Source organism: Budorcas taxicolor, chromosome 6 (assembly GCF_023091745.1).
Source record: "Budorcas taxicolor isolate Tak-1 chromosome 6, Takin1.1, whole genome shotgun sequence".
NCBI classification, from domain to species: Eukaryota; Metazoa; Chordata; class Mammalia; order Artiodactyla; family Bovidae; genus Budorcas; species Budorcas taxicolor.
The window spans coordinates 86,606,012-86,627,050 of NC_068915.1; the positions used below are offsets into that span (position 1 = coordinate 86,606,012).

A 21,039-nucleotide genomic window follows, 5' to 3' on the forward strand; every position below is an offset into this window, starting at 1 on the left:
AGCCTGCCTGCCAATGCAGGAGACATGAGAGATGTGGGTTCGATCCCTGGGTCTGGAAGATCCCCTGGAGTAAGGCCTGGCAACCCATTCCAGTGTTCTTGCCTGGAGAATTCCATGGACAGAGGAGCCTGGTGGGCTACAGTCGTCTATAAGATCACAAAGAATGGGACATGACTGAAGTGACTTAGCATGCACACGAACTGTCTTTTAAATGATCTAGCAAATACACTATGCAGATTTGGCTAAAGATATTTAAAAAAAATCTTTACATATAACATCCATTTGACTCTTGCAGTTTAATTACTATTTTTTTTCTTTTTGCTTAGTTACTATTTTTTAATAAGAAAATAGTTAATGTGACAGGTTAAATTTTTTTCTTTGACTTCTTAACATTTTTCATGATGTTTTTTTATTTCCTGACCCAAGGCAACCAAGCTTTCAGTGTTTGATTTACCAAAGAAACTGGATGCTTTGCTTACATATATTGTGTGACTTGAGATAAAGCTTCAGGACTCCCTCAGTAACTGGAGCACAGGAAACAATTGACACTGTTTCTTAGTTCACATTGTTTTTTAGACATTTCCTACTTCCTAGTATAATATAGCTTTCCCATGAGAACAATTTGCTTGTAAATAGTTAGAGATGATAAATTTCTCATTGGCACCACATTCTGCGGGGGGATTTTCACTGTGCTTTTTAGTAGCTGAGTTGGTGTGTGTGCCTGGGTGTTTGTGTGTCTTTGTATGTGTTGGGGGCAGGGACTTCATGTTTTATATGTTTCAGACTTCATTCCAAGTATCAGATTTTTTTTTTTTTGACTGCTTATTCATTCACATGGGGTTCTGCATTCTTGATTGGAACATCTTTCTTGATATAATTGTTTTAATCCTTCCAGTTTAAGGGAACACCCCTGTGAATTACAGTGTTTTTAGATATGCCTGGTGAGTGACAGTGGAAAGGAATTCATGGTATTTTCATCAGACATTTGCATGTATGTGTCTTGCATGTGAATGTGTGATATTTATTGTCTTTGGTGCTATACAGTGGTCATTAAGGAATAATTCCAGAATGTGGAGGAAATCCCTAGATAATCTCATCTGTTTTGCAATTCAAAAAGAAAAGAAGTTTTCACATTACTTCCGAAATGGTGGTTCCCACATTCAGAAGTTAGACCGCGTATAAAGTGAAAGTAAAAGTTTTCCAATGGAAAAAAAGATGTAGAACTTTGAGTTCCTTTTTTTTTTTTTCTGTCTTATCAGATTTTGTAAAAATAATACCACTTGTCAGTATTGCAGTTCCTTCCATCTCGAGAACTAAAAGCATTTCACAATCTCTTTTCCTCATGCCCTTCTCTTCAAGGCAATCTTTACTGGGCTGGGTTTATTTTTATCACAGCAACAACCAGTTTTTAGACACTTTTGCAAACGAAAAAAGAAAAATGAGAATGGCACTGTAGCTGACATTCATTTTAGCTGTTTCCTAGTGTGAACATTTGGGTATCTCTAAAATTTTCTCTCTAAGTATGTCTCATTTTTTTCTTAGTTTGTCCCAGTTCTAAGTCTCTGTTCTGCTGATTGGGTAAAAAAAAGCTTTAGTGTAAAACCTTATGCCCGCAGAATGACTTTATGAACTTTGAATTAGGTCTTTTTCACCCTTTTTCCAATAACTCCTTTTTCATCGCTCTATTCAGTATAATCATAGGCTCCAGGAAAGTTGGCACTGGAGAGGACTCTTAAGGATTACCCAGTTTAAGACCTTCATTATATAAATGAAGAAATTGAGGCCCAGAATGATGAAGTTACCTGCTCAAGGTCAGAGAGCTCACTGATGGCAGAGGTTTGACCAGAATCAAGGATTCCTGATTTCTAGTTCAGTATTCTTTGAATTGCTTAAAAATAAAGAGTCTATTTGGATAGAATTAGAGCACACCCTCACTGAATCCTGGTCCGAGCCAGCAGGTTGAATTACAATCTAGTTCAATGAAAATTGGAAGGCAGTTTTAGTTTTCCAGTTTGTCAAATGTGAAATGGTAATGTTGAATTTATGGACTTTTTTTTTTTTTTTTTCCTGACCTCTGGGTCTTGTGTGATTTCTATGTAGCCGAGACTGTGGTTTGAAATGACTGGTGATTTGTGTTCCTTCCTCAGGCCACCACACCATCTACATTGGGGTCCATGTGCCAAAGAGCTACCGGAGAAGGAGACGTCACAAGAGAAAGACAGGCCACCGAGAAAAGAAGGAAAAGGAGAGAATCTCTGAGAACTATTCTGACAAGTCAGATGTGGAGAATGCGGATGAGTCCAGCAGTAGCATCCTGAAGCCTCTCAGTGAGTTCCCCCTGGGTGCTGGTGCCTCCCTCCCTGCCTTCCTCCCCTGGCCTTGGGAAAGACACGCGTGAAGATCTTAGGGTGAATGGGGAGGGGTGCAGTGATGCTGGGATGCTCGCCTCTAAAGCATAATGTCTCTGGAGGTGATGCTTTTCTTGTCCCTGTAGGTTGGTCTAGGAGGAGACCTGGTAAAATTCTGAGCTGGTCAGAAGAGATCTGACAGTGTTTAGGCGTTTGGCATTTTGTGTTTCCATTAGTGAAGTAGGACAGAGTATTATAGGTGATATTTAACTGAAGTTATCAGCAGTAACTGGGAAATTTTTCAAGAAATTTTTATGTATATGTGTGTGTATATATATACACACACACGTACTGTGCTGTCCTTAGCCACTCAGTTTTGTCCAATTCTTTGTATCCCCACAGACTGTAGCCCTCCAGGCTCCTCTGTCCATGGGGATTCTCCAGGGAAGAATACTGGACTGGGTTGTCATGGCCTCCTCATACACATGCATACATATTTACATGACATTTATAGGATTATAGGTTACATCTAGCCAGATTGATTTAAAAAAGAATAGTGGGAAAACATCCCCAAAATCAGAGGGTCATTGAGAGTGACGCAGTTCTGAAAATGTTGAAACTATTAGCCATCATCAGACTTTGGATAGAGGTGTTACTTGGCACAGAATAGCAGGAGGTCAAACCACATCCTTGGATTCAAGCGGATTGATGTGTGTTTGGGTTTATGTGTCTGTTGCTTTGGTTTCTTTTGATGTGGAGAACGTTGGGCTATCTGGGCAGCTTTGTGGCTGGAGTGAGAACAAATATATGCAGTAGAAGCGAAAAGCAGCAGAAACATATGCCAGTTTGGGAAGATTCCCCAACATGAGTTGCATAGTGACAGCTTTTCATGTTGGCACGCTCAGCCCAGTTCTTCCTCTCTTTGCTGCAGTTGCAGAAATCCAGAACTTGCAATAAAATCCATCATGGGTGGCAGAGATAAAGATCCAATTCAGTCTTCGTAGGTGATGAGAGGCTAAATTAGAATTAATAGCTCAGAACTGTTGAAAGTGAGTTTACAGAGTTAAATATGAGGGTGTGAAGTGTAGTGATGCGAATCTGTGAATTTTTTTTATAGTCTCTCTACTGGAGCTGAGCAGGTGGCTTAGGAGGTAGAAGGATACTTATGTGGAGAGGAGCCGTCAGCTGGACCACTGAATTAAAGAGGAATGTTTTGAGGACAGTTTGGAGATGGACCACTGAATTAAAAGTTTAAAGTGTTGGAGTAAATGTAAGACTTACATGGGACCAGAGGACAGGAGGCAGGAGTTCCATGCTTTTCACTGGAACTCTGGGGGAGAGCCTTTCTGAAAGGCATTGTTTGTATGTTGACTAAAAAAAATGGGGTCTGTTTCAAGCAAAGTCCTTGAAATGCAGACAGAAAAGGTCACAGTTAATAGTCTGGAGGAACGAAAGATAACATTCCTTTCCAAATACATTACTAGTTTATCTCGATTTGCTATCTGTTTTGGTAAGACCTGAGCCAGAATCAGAGGTGCTGTCTCCTGTGTGTGTGTGTGTGTGTGTGTGTGTGTGTGTGTGTGTGTGTGTGTGTGTGTGTGTGTCTGTGTGTCTGTGTGTCTGTGTGTGTGTCTGTGTGTGTGTCTGTGTCTGTGTCTGTTTGTCTTATCATCTCTCATTCTGCGATTTAAGAACAAGAATGCATCATCTCTATAAATACTAAAAGGGAAAGAGAGGCTCACCTACACAAATGGGCCACAGGATTTTGAGATGAACATTATGTAATAGCTTTTTAGGAAAGGCAGTGGAAACTATGCCAGTAATACTCAAGTAGGTAATAGGGATGAACAGGTCAGAAAGGCACTGAGGCTGAATCTCTGTCTTCCCTGGAATGCTGTGACTTCCTGTGGCCTCTGGAGACCAGTTTGAGTAGAGCATGTAGAGGACGGAAGGCACTTCCTGCTCTTTACCCTTAGAGGTCTCCTCCTTGGAGAGGACTGGATTGCGTTGTATATTTGGTTTCTGAAGCGATCCTATGGAGACATCATTGTTAAGGACAATGATAACAAAGAAATGATCAATAAATTTGTATTTTACAGTTAGTTATTTTCTGCTAGTCAGTAAATTATGCTGTCATATGCCTGTGACATATTTGATATGAATCATCCAACATGACATGAAGATCCTCAAAGAAATTACTGTATTTTCTCCACTGCTTATCATGGAGACTAGATGGGTTGGTAGCTGGTTTATCTGGTGCAATTCTACTTAAAAATCGTTGCACTCAGATGAAAAGGGACATTTAAGCCTGTGATTTCAGGGAACCTATAGGGCTCTGGAGCCAATGTGAAGACAAAAGTTTCTCTTGTTCTTAAATCTGTGGTTTTTAAGTAACTTATGTCTACAGGCATGCCAGGCCCCCTGGACCAGATTCTTGCATGGACCTGGCATTATATCAGGTGGTGCTTGTCACTACTGAAAAAACCCGCGTGGAAATAGAGCCCCTTAATGAGAATCATCTCTGATTTTCTCCTTCCTGTCACCCTCATCTGCAACATGTCAATAACTTTTGTTGGTTCTGCATCTGAAATACATCTGAATCTGTCTATTGTTTTTTGATGTTGACTGCCATATTCTGATCCAGGGAATCCTACTCTCTTGCTTAAGACAACTGGAACTGCCCCTGCGTTTCACATCTTTTCCCACACAGAGGGAGTAGTGATTATCACAAAGTGCAAATTGGGTCACACCATTCCCTCTTTAGAATGAAATCCCGGTCAAGCCTCAGGGCCCACTGTGTCCCACCAGAATCCTTTGCATTACTTGCTCCTTGTTCACTGTAATTCAGCCACATGGATTTTTCAGTGGTGTCCAAACCTTTTCTGCCTCAGGACCTGTGCTTGTGCAATACTGTCTTTCTGGAATGGTCCCTCATTCTTGCTCTGGTTAGCTTTTCTCTGCCTTTATGTTCCGGCTTCAAAGTGTTGTCTCTTCAGAGAGAGATGCTTTGCCCTGCTATTCTATCTGATGTGTTAATAGCTTCTCCAGTGTTGGTCTTCCACAGTTCTCATCTCTTTCCTTCATAATACATGTTTCACTTCAGGAGTTTACTAACCTACTGTTAGTAAAAATACCCTACAGTTTTGTCTTGTGCTGATGGGACAGCATAAGCTCTCTGAGAGCTTGGATCAGGTTTGTCTTCTTCTCCTATGTTATCTCTGGCACCTAGCACAGTGCCTGGTACTTAGTATGTGTGTGTGTGTGCGTGCTAAGTCAATTCAGTCATGTCTGACTCTATGCGACCCTATGGACTGGAGCCCACCAGGCTCCTCTGTCCATGGAATTCTCTAGGCAAGAGTATGGAGTGGGTTGTCATGCCCTTCCCCAGGGGATCTTCCCGACCCAGGGATCGAACCTGAGGTTCTTAGGTCTCCAGTGTTGGTAGGTGGGTTCTTTACTATTAGTGTCACCTAGGAAGCCCAGTGTATATGCTTCAGTTCAGTTCAGTTCAGTCGCTCACTCATGTCTGACTCTTTGCGACCCCACGAATCGCAGCACGCCAGGCCTCCCTGTCCATCACCAACTCCCGGAGTTCACTCAGATTCAGGTCCATCAAGTCCGTGATGCCATCCAGCCATCTCATCCTCTGTCGTCCCCTTCTCCTCCTGCCCCCAATCCCCCCCAGCATCAGAGTCTTTTCAAATGAGTCAACCCTTCGCATGAGGTGGCCAAAGTACTGGAGCTTCAGCTTTAGCATCATTCTTTCCAAAGAAATCCCAGGGTAGATCTCTCAGAATGGACTGGTTGGATCTCCTTGCAGTCCAAGGGACTCTCAAGAGTCTTCTCCAACACCACAGTTCAAAAGCATCAATTCTTTGGTGCTCAGCCTTCTTCATAGTCCAACTCTCACATCCATACATGACCACAGGAAAAACCATAGCCTTGACTAGAAGGACCATGGTCGGCAAAGTAATGTCTCTGCTTTTGAATATACTATCTAGGTTGGTCATAACTTTTCTTCCAAGGAGTAAGCGTCTTTTAATTTCATGGCTGCAGTCACCATCTGCAGTGATTTTGGAGCCCCCCAAAATAAAGTTTGACACTGTTTCCACTGTTTCCCCATCTATTTTCCATGAAGTGATGGGACCGGATGCCATGATCTTCATTTTCTGAATGTTGAGCTTGAAGCCAACTTTTTCACTCTCCTCTTTCACTTTCATCAAGAGGCTTTTTAGCTCCTCTTCACTTTCTGCCATAAGGGTGGTGTCATCTGCATATCTGAGGTTATTGATATTTCTCCCAGCAATCTTGACTCCAGCTTGTGTTTCTTCCAGTCCAGCGTTTCTCTTGATGTATATTCTGCATATAAGTTAAATAAGCAGGCGGACAATATACAGCCTTGATGTTCTCCTTTTCCTATTTGGAACCAGTCTGTTGTTCCATGTCCAGTTCTAACTGTTGCTTCCTGACCTGCATACAGATTTCTCAAGAGGCAGGTCAGGTGGTCTGCTATTCCCATCTCTTTCAGAATTTTCCACAGTTTATTGTGATCCACACAGTCAAAGGCTTTGGCATAGCCAATAAAGGAGAATTAGATGTTTTTCCGGAACTCTCTTGCTTTGTCCATGATCCAGCGGATGTTGGCAAGTTGATCTCTGGTTCCTCTGCCTTTTCTAAAACCAGTTTGAACATCAGGGAGTTCACGGTTCATGTATTGCTGAAGCCTGGCTTGGAGAATTTTGAGCATTACTCTACTAGCGTGTGAGATGAGTGCAATTGTGTGGTAGTTTGAGCATTCTTTTGCATTGCCTTTCTTTGGGATTGGAATGAAAACTGACCTTTTCTAGTCGTGTGGCCACTGCTGAGTTTTTCCAAATTTGCTGGCATATTGAGTGCAGCACTTTCACAGCATCATCTTTCAGGATTTGAAACAGCTCAACTGGAATTCCATCACCTCCACTAGCTTTGTTCATAGCAATGCTTTCTAAGGCCCACTTGACTTCACATTCCAGGATGTCTGGCTCTAGGTGAGTGATCACATCATCATTATTATCTGGGTCGTGAAGATCTTTTTTGTACAGTTCTTCCATGTATTCTTGCCACGTCTTCTTAATATCTTCTGCTTCTGTTAGGTCCAGACCATTTCTGTCCTTTCTCGAGCCCATCTTTGCATGAAATGTTCCCTTGGTATCTCTAATTTTCTTGAAGAGATCTCTAGTCTTTCCCATTCTGTTGTTTTCCTCTATTTCTTTGCATTGATCGCTGAAGAAGTCTTTCTTATCTCTTCTTGCTATTCTTTGCTTAATAGATGCTTATTGAAGAGCAGTTGAGTTGATGAATTGCCACAGAGGAAGACATACGTATTGCTTCTACTGGTCTCACTCTTTTCTACTTTATAAAGATCCAGGTGATTTTCTTGTTTGTAATCCTCATACATGATCTTTCCTGCTCTGCCTTTTTCTCTTGCCATGTTAAAGTTGGCCTTGATTTTTAATTATTCCACTTTGGAAACTGCCTCATTATTGCAACTATTGCTGAAGCACTACTTTGATCTAGGCACACGACTCCCAAGGGTGTTGAGCTGCTTGTCACCCGTAGCTGTTGGAAGAAATCAATCCACAGAGCTCGTGGATTTATCACTTACATTTAAAAATGCTCACTAGTCCACGCGAGAGCTCAGGTGACTCAGCTTTGGAAACCATATTAAGGAGGCATAGGACAAATAGTAAAGGACATTTGTAAGAAGACATAAGCCAAATATTTTCCAGTATTCAGGCACATTGGGAAAATAACATAATTAATGGGTTCATTTAGCTTATAACACAGAAGCTTTTTCTCTTCCCTGTGGCTCTGGTGTCAAGAGAGGGCTTCTAAAAAGTGGATGCGTGTTTTGAATCTTAGGCATTGGGAGCTTTGAGGAGGAAGGTAGCCAGCTTCTTTGTCCCTGTCTTCCTCTTCCTACCCCCAAACTCAGCAGCAGCTCTGAGGCCTCGCACAGCTGTTTTTCTCAGTGTGGCGTTTGAGCCTGTGTCCCACCTTGGGACACAGAGAAGAAAATGCGTGTGAGAAGTGTGGGACACGAGCAATGGGGCGGGAGGCTGGGAAAGACAAGTGAAGTGGAAGAGCAGGCAGGAGGAGAGACAAGGGAGCGAGGAGGTGGTGTGGAGTGGGTGGTGGAGAGAAAAGCTCGATTGTGCTCTTTCTTAAAAATAACCCTTTGCCTCCCCCACTGTGCACTTTTTTTCGCCCTAAGTTAGTAACTGCCGTCCTCTGAGGGTTGCCCATTCTGAATGGGGAGGTGGTCCTAGATGAGCTAAACTCCTACCATTGATGGAGTGACCTCTGCACTTTGCATTTTGTTAATGTCCTGGGGTGCTCGTGGGGGACTCACAGGCCTCTCTGTGACTGCAGAGACTCTGAAGATGTATAAGATGTTAGCAAACAGAGCTACAATCAGAACATTCTGTTCAGCATTTCGGTCTGATGTGTAATCTATCTCTTGACAAGCTCGCACATGCCTCGGTGCTGGGAGGTGCTGGGAGGTGCTAACTGCCTCTCACACATATGTCTTGCCCATGGTGGGATCCTGTCACTAGGTATGCGCACACAGACGTTCATTCAGTCGTGTGGTAGTCTTTTTTAGCTCTTTGGATGAGTACCAGAACTGATGGATTTATGCTAGTGAGCATTGTTCTGTGAGCCTGGAACAATGGATGCCCATGGGTGATCCAGTTATAGCCAGGAAACTGAAGCAGAGAAATGGGCAGCTGCTTTTGCTTGGTGCTTCCAGGGAAATGAACAGAGTACCTTTGCATAAGAGCCAAGATTATTTGGGATTTTGTCATTTGACTTCCCCTTTTCCCAGCGCATACATCCCTGTGCCCTCCCCCGACCTGACTTCATTCTTCTGGGTGCATTTCTACTTTGTCCTTGATTCTTACATGTTTTCAGGCAAGGCCTCGAATACCGATATCTAAGATTCTTACAATTTTCTGTGCGCCATTTGCATATCCCCCCAATGAACCAGTATGCAGGAGAGAAGGACGTCTGAAGTGTGCATGAAAGGAGTAGATTCTATCCCTGTTAAGAAATAAAACGCAAAGGAAATACACTGTCTTTTTCATCCTCTTCTCTATTTTTCATCCTATATACGTAGGAGGATGTCCTTTATCTTTAGGTCTGAAACAAAGGCTTTTTGTATTAAAAAATAATTGAAAACCTAAAAGTTGGCCTTTTCAGAAGGGTCACTTGTGATGGAATTTTAGTGAAAAGGCAGTGGGTCACGGCAGTTAGGAGCGCGTTTGAGCTAGACAGTTCGAATACCAGCTCATACCAGCAGCGTGAACTGGGCAAGATGCTTAAGCTCTCAGTACTCCACTTTCCTCTCCTGTAAAGGGAATAATGATAGAAGTTAATCCATAGTGCTCTGAGTGTTAAATGAGCAGTATATCTGGTTAGCAATTATTACTTTGAGTTCTTCTGAACACTTTCTTCAAGCTCATCTTTTCCCATCCACTATACGCAGCGTCAGACTAAATGCCAAAGCGTCAGACTAAACCTGCAGAGGTTACTTCTTTGAGCTCCTCTGCCTTTTGTGCTATCAGTGCCCACTAGCTTTTCCTTTGCTTTGTCTGTCAGCTTGACTCCTGGATCCCAGTGGCAATCTTCAGGAGATCTACCTTAAATTCAGTCTATTATTAATAACTTGCTGGTGGTGCAGCCTGATGCTGCACAGCATGAAAGGACCAAGGAAACAAGATGTTCACCAGGCAGAAGTGATACTGATCATGCTCCTATTTTGTGTAAAAGACAGCCAATAGAGCAAGTGACTGCTTATTACCAAGCGTGTCCTTGAATTCAGCCAGTAGTTGGAATTTCGCTTCTGAGCCCCTGCAGGCAAATGGGCCGTCCCTTCTTTCCTGAGAAGGATCTCTTTTCTGCCTCTTTCTTTGTGTTTCTCAGTGAAATTAATCTGGCTAAGAAGGGCAGTTGGGTGGGACGAGTCAGCAACTTGAAGGCAGTGCGGTGCAGAGAGGAAAATGTTTGGCATACTTGTGTTTTTGGTGGCACGAGGCAGGCTCAACAATGTTGTGTTTTGTGTGGTACACATAATTGCTGATTCTTCCTCTGTGAGGCTGATGAGTACAGGAGGGCTGTGTCATGGTGCTTCCACCTTCTTTCACTGGTTAACTATGTAAACCTCATAGGGAGCCTGGTGTTTTGGAAATGCGATTTACTTGAAGTCACCTTGATGCTGCCTCCAAGTGGCAGTCCTTCACGCTATGGAAGAGTGTCATTGCTCGTAGCCTCTGACTGTTCTATGACAATAGTTATTCCATTTTATCATGCCATGAGATGTTATGAATAGTGCGTTTACGTGTGTCATGGGAGAGTTGATGTTGTTGCTATTTATAGTGACTCAGGAGTTTTGGAGGCCTCAGAGGGTTCCACTGTGCTCCAGGGGCTGGGGTACGCAGGCTAAAAAGAGACAGTGACTTGGGGTGGAAAATGGGAGAAAACCAGAGCCCCATGTGGAATGTCAGATGTGAAGTATACTTTAATGAAGTGAAGAGGGTATAAATGACTGTGGGTCACAGGTATTAGCTCCTCAGCAGAAGGCACGACACATCCTGTGGTTTGGGTTCAAGGTTATAAGATAGGAATCTTGAGGGTGTGAGCGTATTTGTGAGTATGTGTGTGATTAAAAAAAGGAAGATATCGGTAGGGATCTTCTTGAAATGGTAATTCTGTTCAGGAAATTTCTGATATAAAAGGTTCTTGAAGGACTCTATGGGTTCTTAATTCCAAGGATTTAGATTCAGGACTTTATGGACTTGAACTGTTAATGCAGAAATCGCTATGAGGGACCATAGGGGACTATGGGTATACTCTATAAATAAATTCTCTGGAATTCTTCCACGACCACAATCTGGAAGCAGGAATGTTGGGTTCTTTTAATAACTTTCCCATGGATGGGGAGTGTTACTTGACTTTTCAGCACGTTTCTGTAGAGGTGTGGTGAGCGTGGAGTCCCTGTCATCTTTGTTACCTATATAATCAAAATCTTCGTTATCTTTGACTCTTAAGTATTCTTCTTCTTCCGTAGACAGCCACTCACTGAGTCCTGTTGGTTTTCCATCAAAGTGTCTCTTGTGTCTGCCTTTTCCTTTGCATTCCTAAGACATTATCTTCTTTGGATTTTCTGCCTTTAGGGTCTAACTTGAAATAGAAGGGAGTTATTTCTGACAAGGTTTCCAGATTGCTAAGCTGTCACTTTCGTCTTGTCTCTCCTTAATTAAACAAATAGTAATAATAATAATAACAAACCCTTCCAATGCTCCTCATTACTGAAAACAGTTTCCTAACCTGGGCTCCTTAGACATTTAAAAAGAGATTGAGACTGTAATGGAGCTTCCTCTGCTGTCTTCAATATTTTAAGTAGTTCAGTGAAAATTGTAGGTTTACTCTGCTTCTGCAGGTCTTAAAGAGTGCATTTATACCAGCACATAATGACTTGCCCAGTTTTTGAACTCCTGTGGCAAGTATTTTACATTATTTTACAAGTATGTTACATATTCTGATACTTAGACCTAAGGTGGTTTGAGTATTGATTCACTTCTTTAATTCAGGTGTGTGTCGTCTCTCCAATGATATCATTAGAGCCCCACTGGCAGGAGCAATATCTCATTTAATTTGAGTCATGTTTTGAAGTAGCATATCCTTTGAGTGGGTATACAAATAAAATGTCCAGAAATGATCAATTCGGTTAAAATATTCTGCTCTGTCTGCAAAAATAAAAATTGGAAAGTTTAATATTAACAACTACCTTAGTTTAAAAAAACGCTATTTTTCCCAACCTAAATCTTATTCAAATGTGATTAAAATAGAAATCACTGGAATTGTGCAGTAGAGTGAGTTGAACAATAGTGACACAAAAAGAGAGAAGGCCAGGAAAAGTATTTTTACTCATGCTGTATAGTTCTGCAACTTTGCTTTAAAATGACTAATTAGCACATAAAAAAATAAATTGTTCATATTTTCAAAACAGAAATAAAAACTGCTACCCTGCATGTACATTTTCTCATGAGAAAATATTAAAATGTGTGAAGATATGCATGTCAGTGCAAGAATGCAAAATGTTATTTAAGATGGTATTTCACTAAAGAACTGTATTAGCATGTTGAGTTGGAGTAAGCTTCCCTCTGCATAGTACTATTTGGGGTACATATTTCACTTTGCCGAGTGAGGATAGTGTATAAAAGAGGTTACTTATGATAGTGAGATTCGTTAATCAGTTTATGTCACCAAGGCTGTTTGTGGAGTGTCTTACATGGAGAATTTTAAGAATTGTTTATGTATGTTTATCATGGATAAACAGATTAATCTGTGTTGCTGCAGAGATGAACTTAGGTGACCTTTGTACATCCTTCTCAGAATTATGATGTAATGGTTTTGAAACAAGAATGTCTCTGAAATTTTTTATTCTTTTGCTATTTGCCAATTAAGCCAAATTCCTTTAAAAAAAAAAAAAAAGCAGAGTGTACTCAGTACCCTTAGGAGTTACTTTTGGTAGTGGTGTTACTGTGTTCCAGCAATCTGTATTAAAATTATCCTTTGTCAGTTACCAAAATTTTAACACAGAGGCCACAGAGAAATTACATTTAGTTGAGTCTGCTTCATTTACGAGGTTTTGGGAAGGAATAACTTAGGTGTAATGGAAAATGTGACTTCTGGACGCAGATTTACAGGAAACACGCCGACTGTATAGCTGGCTGTGTTTGTTCAAAACTGAAGTTGTTTTCAGAAAAAAATAGGCTGATTTCTGTTACCAAGTCATGGGAATAGCAATTTCTGTAACTAGAAATTCGCTGCAGATTCGTCTAGTATCAGAATGCATGCATGAACAGCTTATAAAATCCTAGGTCAGTTCTTTGACTCTGCTTTGTTATTTCTTGTGAAATTGCTGAATTCCCCAAATGAACAAAAACCAAGGAAACAAACAAGCAGAAAATTTCAGAGAGATTTTTGGATTATTTTTTTATTGATGTCCACACCCAGAGATGGCTAATATTCTCCCTTGTTCCTCCAATTCTTAAATATAGATTTTGAACAAAAGTTACTATGGTTAATAAGAACTGAAGGTAGATAACTGGTATTCCACTGGCCACTCATTTAGATCAAATGCTAATCAAAGTTTTCTAAAGTACGTGAGAAGTGTGTGGCTAAAGGAAACTTTGCCTGAGTTATTCGCTTGCTTAAACCAAACTTGGAAGGTTTATAGATTTTTTTTTTTTCCGCTATCAAATGGACTGGAAAATGTGTATGCCACATTCTCTTTAAGTTCCTTATATTCTATTGTTTTCTGATTCTTTCTGATATTTGTAAAAACACCTAAGTGATGAATGTAATGGGATAAATGTCAGGATCTTTGCATTGCATATTTTTTGTGTACAGTAGAAGTGACAGAGAGGCTTTCCTTGTCTGGCATGTGGGGAAAATGTTCTGCCTTTAAGTGTGAAGATGGGGAATTTGAATAGAAGGCTTGTACTAGCTTGGATGAAAAAGAGATCAATCAAGGGCAACGTATTAGTAGAAAAACCAACCTGAAGCTTGTATTTATTTTAAGTAACAATTGATTTTTTTAAATGTCATTGAATTCCACATTTTGGCCAGTGCGGGGGGCAGGGGGTGGGTCACAAAGGAAAAAAGTACATGAATGGCACTGAAGGTAAGAAGGTAGAAAAGGTTAGCCGCTCAGCTGTGTCCGATTCTTTGCAGTCCATGAACCGTAGTCCACCAGGCTCCTCTGACCATGGAATTATCCAGGCAGTAATACTGGCGTGTGTTGCCATTCCCTTCTACAGGGGATCTTCCCTGGAATTGAACCCTGGTCTCCTGCATTGCAGGCAGATTCTTTGCCATCTGAGCCACTAGGGAAGCCCAGAGAGAGAGAGGAGATGACCATCTCTGAGAAGGAGAGACTGTGGAGGGACCCTGACTGTTGAGAAAGACAGTGAGACCAAAGAACAGAAAAATCACTGGGTGAGTGGCAGAGGCTAGCTTCTCACCCCTCAAAATAGAACCACATTTCTTAGCAGGACCAGATCTCTAACGCTGTCCTTAGACAAGTTTCAAGTGGCCTCTGCCTGTCTTATCTTTAATCCCCCAAGGGATAGTTTTTCAACCATGATTCTCTAGCTTCTTTTCATTCTTCTGTTTACATTACCCCTTTGTATTGGTTTTGGAGTCCTCCCTAAGAGATGTTCCTTCTGTCAGAAACTTGGGTCTTAATAGACCTTTTCTTAATACTTGTTTATTATCATTTTTAAAAAAAAATTCCAGAACACTAAGGTATAAATAACCATATTTAGCATTCTGAAAAATTCTTTTGGTTATTAATCTCTAAGATTTCTAGTAGGCCATTTAAGATAGCTACAATTCAACTTGTGTTCCTTATAGGAGATTACCCCCAGGATTTGTTCAGCCATGAGATAAAGCTGGGGGAAAGTACTTTCTACAAGGCTGCCCTGAGTGTTCACATCTAATCCAAGACTGGTCCCTTAGTAATCTGCCTGATGACAGTGGAAATTCAGTGAGGCAATGGGACTTTTTTGGAAGACAGCTGGATCTAGGGGAATTTTTGTAAGCAATGAACCATTCTTTAATTGAAACCACTGGATGTGGTTAGTAGTTTATTTTAAAAACACCATATGTTAGTTCATTCCTATATACTGTAACAATTGTAGTTGACATTTCAGTTTAGTCCTGTTCATGAAAGAGCGGCTCACTTCCTTGAAATCCTGATATCTGTGCCAAATGCCAGCACATTCACAATTACAGTTTGGCTTTTAGGCCATTGTGCAACTTTTTTTTTTTTTTGAGTATGTGGTAGGTTTTTATTTATTTTTGCCACTTTCACTAATTTCTCATATTCTTAAATGAAAAAATGTTTTCTCAGCCTTTTGTTTGTTAAACAGTAACTTTTACTCCTTTCTCCATAGTTCCCCTGAGAGGAAATAAGCTAATGTAACTTTTTTTTTCTTTTTTTGACTCTCCTTTTTGGCTAGAAAGTCAAGCTAATGCATGATCTCATTGAGACATGATCTCTGTATGAACCATAAGCTAGTAAGCTTGTCATCATCCTTCATGGTTCTGGGGCAGACACCCCACGAGCCACCGCAACAGGGTGAGAGGAGAGATGCAGTCAGATCCCTGAGTCTCAGTGCAGTGCAATGCAAGTCAATTCAATTTAATCCATTTTGATTCAGTCCAAGAAATATTTTGTTGTTGTTGTTCAGCCGCTCAGTCGTGTCTGACTCTTTGCGACCCCATGGTCCGCAGCACCCAGGCTTCTCTGTCCTTCACCATCTCCTGGAGTTTGCTCAATGTCTGTTGAGTTGGTGATGCCATCCAACTATCTTGTCCTTTGTTGTCCCCTTCTCCTCTTTCCCTCAATCTTTCCTCTCATCAAGGTCTTTTCTAATGAGCTGGCTCTTCACATCAGGTGGCCAGAGTATTGAAGCTTCACCATCAGTCCTTCCAGTGAATATTCAGGGTTGATTTCCTTCAGGATTGACTGGTTTGATCTTCTTGCAGTCCACGGTACTCTCAAGCGTCTTTTCCAACATCACAGTTCAAAAGAAATATTTAGAGAGTACTTTTTCTTTTCAGGCATAGACCTGGGCACCGGGCCTGCAGAGATGAAAATTGAAACCTGACAGTTTAGTGGAAAAAATGACACAATTCAAATTGCAGAGACTATGACAAGTACTATAGTAGAGCTATACTTGAGGTGATATGAGGGCATCAAGGAAAATGTCTAGGTTTGACATGGGGAGTAGGAAAAGGCATCACAGAGAAAGGAGCATTTGAGTTGAGCCTTGGAGCAACAGGAGTATCTGGAGGGTAGGGGAGGGGAGTGAGGAGCTGGTGAGATTTCATTGCTTCTTCACCCAGCAATGGACCAGCACAGAGGGTGAGCAAACTGAGGGGCTTCTACCAAAAGATCCCTTCCCCCTTTAGAAGGAAAGAATGTGGTCATTATATTTCTGTAGTTAAACAACCATATGGGACTTCCCTGGGGGTCCAGTGGTTAGTAGTCCACACTTCCCCTGAAGGGGGCACAAGTTCGATATCTGGTCAGGGAACTAAGATCCCACATGCTGCATGAAGGGGCCAGACAAACAAAAACCAGATGGAAAAAAACAACCATAGAAGTACATTTTAGGAGACTCTGCTTGGTAGCCTGCCTAGTATATATTCTCCTTTTCTTCTTTCTCCTCAAAATGCCAATTTTGTTCATGACAGCAGTGTGGCAGCTGAAAACATAGATTTCCCAGGGTCCCTTGAGGCTAGAGACTAAGCCATGTGACTTAGTCCTGACCAATGAGATGTAAGCTTAGGTGAACTGGGTGGTGCTTGGAGAAATGCATGTTTCTTAATGGAAAGGGATAGGTGACTGACACTTATTTTAATAAATATTAGTGAGTGAATATTTTTGGCTCCATTATTTAATCCATAAATGATAAAAAATATCTTCTACTTAGAGGAAGTGAAGACCTGGAATCTCTTAATTTTGTCATTGTTGGTGAGCCTGAGCAGCCCTCAGATTTTGCAGGTTGGTCTGTTTATATGACTACCTGTCCTGTCACACTCATCTTACAAAGGAGAGCTATCAGCAGTAGTGTGAATAAATCTGTGTAGAAGGTGACAAATTTTGTTGATAAAATATTGCTGAGAATAATAACAATTACTATTTACTGGACACAGTCTCTACAATAGGTACTCTGCAGGTACCTAAAAACTGTAATCTTAGTTTTCCTCATCAAAGCCCTTGAGGTTATGTCCTCATTTTTAGGGTTAGGGACCTAAAGCTTGCAGAAGTGAGTGACTCTCCTGACATTACATGGTTGGCAAGTGGTATTGCTGGGACACTGCCGTCTGTCTGACTCCAGGCAAAGTTCTTTGCCATTGTGCTAGAGTGATTAGGATAAAGGTTAGATCAGGCTTTTTCACAGCATCTATTTAGAGCGAATGAAATTTGAAAGTCATTGTTCACATCCAAATTCACCTTGTGTAATATTATCAATATTGATTCCTTTTTCTTTCACTCTGGAGTAGTGATGAACTTAAGCACAATAGATGAAGTAGCCTTTCCCTTTCTCCCTTGAAGTCCTACATGGTTAATCCAGAAATCTTAGCTTAGAATCAGAAGTCATATTATGTATCTTTTTATTACTTATTTTCTAAGTGATTGCATTTATTATTTGAGAAAGTACATCAAACAAAATTAACTAAAGTAGCTAAAATTGACTGGATGTAATGGGTGGTGTGGCTAGATTTTGCTGCGGATACAGATAGTTTTCTTTTCTGAGTGAAATGTCAACTTGTTTCTCATATTAAAATCTGTTATCTGTCACTTGGTCATTCACTCATTTGTTCTTTAATTTTTTTTTTATTTTAAAGTTTTAAAATTTGTCAAGTTTATCTTGGTTGCATGTTTTGAACCTATTTTGCTTTCAAGGGATTTTACTATAAAATATTACTCAGCTTCCCTGCTCTAGGAGATTCTTAGCCCTCTAATCTTTGTTCCTTGTGAACAAGTGAAGTCACGGCAAAGTTATTCAGTACTGAAAACTCTAGAGAGAGTCTCTCAGTAAACCGCAGGACCACAACAATATCAGAAAGACTGAGATACCTCATTCATACATCTGTCCCTTATTTCCTTCATATAGGATGTTTATTGAAGATCTACTGTGTACTAAGTATGGTGCTGGATGCTGGAAATACGATGATGAACAAAATTAAAGACTCTTTCTACCCTTAGGCAGCTAGTAGTCTTTTGGGAGAGACACTTACTAATCCAATACCATATAAATAAATGTTAAATTGTATCTATGGTAAGTGCTATGATGGAGTGACTCATGGTGCTATAAAAATCTGATAATAGTAGGATTTGCTAGAGAGGTCAGGGAATGACTTCTCTGAGAAAGTCATACTTTGTTGAGTTCCAAAGGATGAGAAAGAAAAAAATTGGGTGAAGGTTGAGGAGAACACTGCAGGTAAAAAGGGGAGCAATGAATCAGGCTCTGTGCTCACAGAAATATGATGAGCATAAGCACTCTTATATAAGACATGCCGTTCAGCTCTATAGGGATTTCCCGGTGCTCAGTGGTAAAGAATCCCCCTGCCAGTAAGGAGACACAGGAGGTGTGGGTTTGATCCTTGGGTTGGGAAGATCCCCTGCAGGAGGGCATGGCAACCCGCTCCAGTATTCTTGCTGGAGAATCCCGTGAACAGAGGAGCCAGTCCATGGGGTCCCAAACAGTTGGATACGACTGAGCAACTGAGTGTACATGCACACATGCACGCACACACACATGCACGCACACACACAGTCACACATGCACACATCCAGCTCTATAGAAAAAGAAAGTAGATTAGTGGTTGCCAGGGGCTGAGGGTTGGGAGAAAGAAGAATGAGTGCTAATAAGCATGGCATTTCTTTCTTTTTTTTTTTTAATTTTATAATGGCATTTCTTTTTGGGGTGATCAAAATCTGTTCTAAAATTGATTGTGGTGATAGTTGTGCAACTCTGTGAACATGCAAGGAACATGAAATTGTATACTTTAAATGTATGACTTATACGCTGTATAAGTTATATTTTAACAAAACTTTTTTTTTTTTTAAAGCAGAGATCATGAAGGCAAAAATTAAAAAAAAAGACATACCATCAACACTGCCCAAGTATGGGCATACCTCACTGAGAAAATTTCCATCTAGAAAATAATTCCATTTTGTTTGACTAATAGTTGAGAAAATAAAAGGTGCTAATTTCAGTTTAATAATTAGGCATATGAAATGTCATAGGAGCAAATTAAAGCGTCAGTTTTTAAAATTTCAATTGAAATAGAATCCAACATCATATTGTTTTCTCCCGTGCAGTTTTATCTAGCAAACCACCTCCAACTTCTGTTCACAGGCTGTTACCTTCTTTTCTGCAAAAGTTGCTTCCTACTGTATCAGGGTGTCAAATAAAACATTTGTTTTCCAGCCACTGGTGAGTCCCAGTAAAAGCTTTGGGCCTTGGCAGGAGAAGTGCATTCCTACCTTCTCTAGTGACTCCAGGGCTGTCCATTTTGACGTCATACCCTACTGGCAGTCAGAGTCCTCCCCCAAGGATGCCAGTTCCACAGTTTAGTGTGTAGAAGGGCAGAGGGGCAAACCGTTCTGGGGAAAATTTCAGGAGCTTTGACTTTAAATCATACATATGCTTTTTCTGTCTGTGACTCACATGATGTAAGGAAGAGAAGGAGGATTAAATGACAGGGTCAAGAGGATACAAAACCTCAGCCCTGCTTCTGCTTACTCAATGATTTCCTTCCAGAATGCCTTGCATCTATCACTGGAGCATGGAATGGTATCTTACCATGACAATTTATGCTATGGTTTTGGTTTGTTAGCTTATTCAGGGCGAGGAGAGAAATTTCCGATGCAAGGGAGATTTTGTTTGGCCAGAGGAGTTTTAAAACTTTAATATATTTGAAACTTTCACATCAGTTTATTTTTGTCCACTGTACTTTTAAAGTCTGTGATCAAGAAATATGTGTCTTCCCTAAAAAGAAATAGGAAGGGTCCCAGGAGGTCCTCATTGACTATAGCAAAATATATTTTTTATAGCACTTTTCATGTTTTTACACTTTGCTTTTTCCTCCTTTGCTCCAGCTTGCATTTTTCAATCAAAGTTATTTTAGATGGCATTGAAAGTTTCCCCTGGGCACAGTTCAAAGGGCATTCAGAGAGTTGAAGCTGGGTTGAGTATATGTTACAAAATACTTTATTTTTGTGTAGTGCTATATAACTTATAGAGGCTTTTATACACTGTACAGTTGTTCCACAACCCTTGATGCAATTAGAGCAAGCATGATTTCTATTTTAGGAAGACAAATCAGAGCTTCCCACAGGCTAGCAACTTGCCGGAGGTCGCACATTCTGTATTGTCGGGGTCAGGCTTAGGACAAGGTCTTTGGACCCCCGGCCTGGCTCTCTTTGTACTGTATCCTGCAGCCATGATACTGGAGTGGTTCAGCTGAGAATGAGAAGCATTTGATCAGGTGCAGTCAAGTCCCAAGGATTCTATTATTCATTTCTCCAAAGCTTGGGTATTCAAAATTAGAAAGTTACAGCTATGAATAGTTGTTTTCCACTTGATTGGTCTAAAGTCAACTAAATCCTGGAGAAAACTCCTTTGCAAGTGGGTTGCCTTGGAAATGGATGAGCATTGCAGTAGAACAGCTTTTACTGCCTGAAATTCCAGCAGTGGAGGTGACAGCTGTGTCTTTCTGAAGGGCGTGGACAGGTCCTGAACGGGTTTTTCCGTTGCTCTCATCTCCACAGTCACATATTCTCACAGATGGCTTTTCAAAGTCTTTTGTTGCTGTTGTTGTTTTTCTTCTGGGTTCAGAATGTATGTAGGAGTCACTTCCTCCTGGCCTTGTAGTTGGTGTTCGGAAATGCGTGCTGACTTGAGTAGAGACGTGTCCTGTTTGTACAGCACTTTAGACTTAAAGTGCTGTCACCTCTGTGAGTGCATCTGATCCTTGGAACAGCCTTGTGGGAAATCTGCTGCCTGTTTTTATCATTCCCTTATCTTGCAAATGGAGAAAAGCAGGATTTATGAAAACACTATAG

At 40.9% G+C, this 21,039-nt stretch overlaps 1 protein-coding gene across 1 annotated transcript in view; it reads left to right on the plus strand.

Annotated features, from left to right (window-relative positions):
- The window catches only part of SLC4A4 (solute carrier family 4 member 4), a 309,697-nt gene that overhangs the window by 20,925 nt on the left and 267,733 nt on the right, over positions 1-21,039 (plus strand). The window contains exon 3 of the mRNA XM_052642087.1: positions 2,148-2,327. Within this exon, the coding sequence (XP_052498047.1) occupies positions 2,148-2,327 (180 nt within the window). The remainder of the gene's footprint in view (positions 1-2,147; positions 2,328-21,039) is intronic.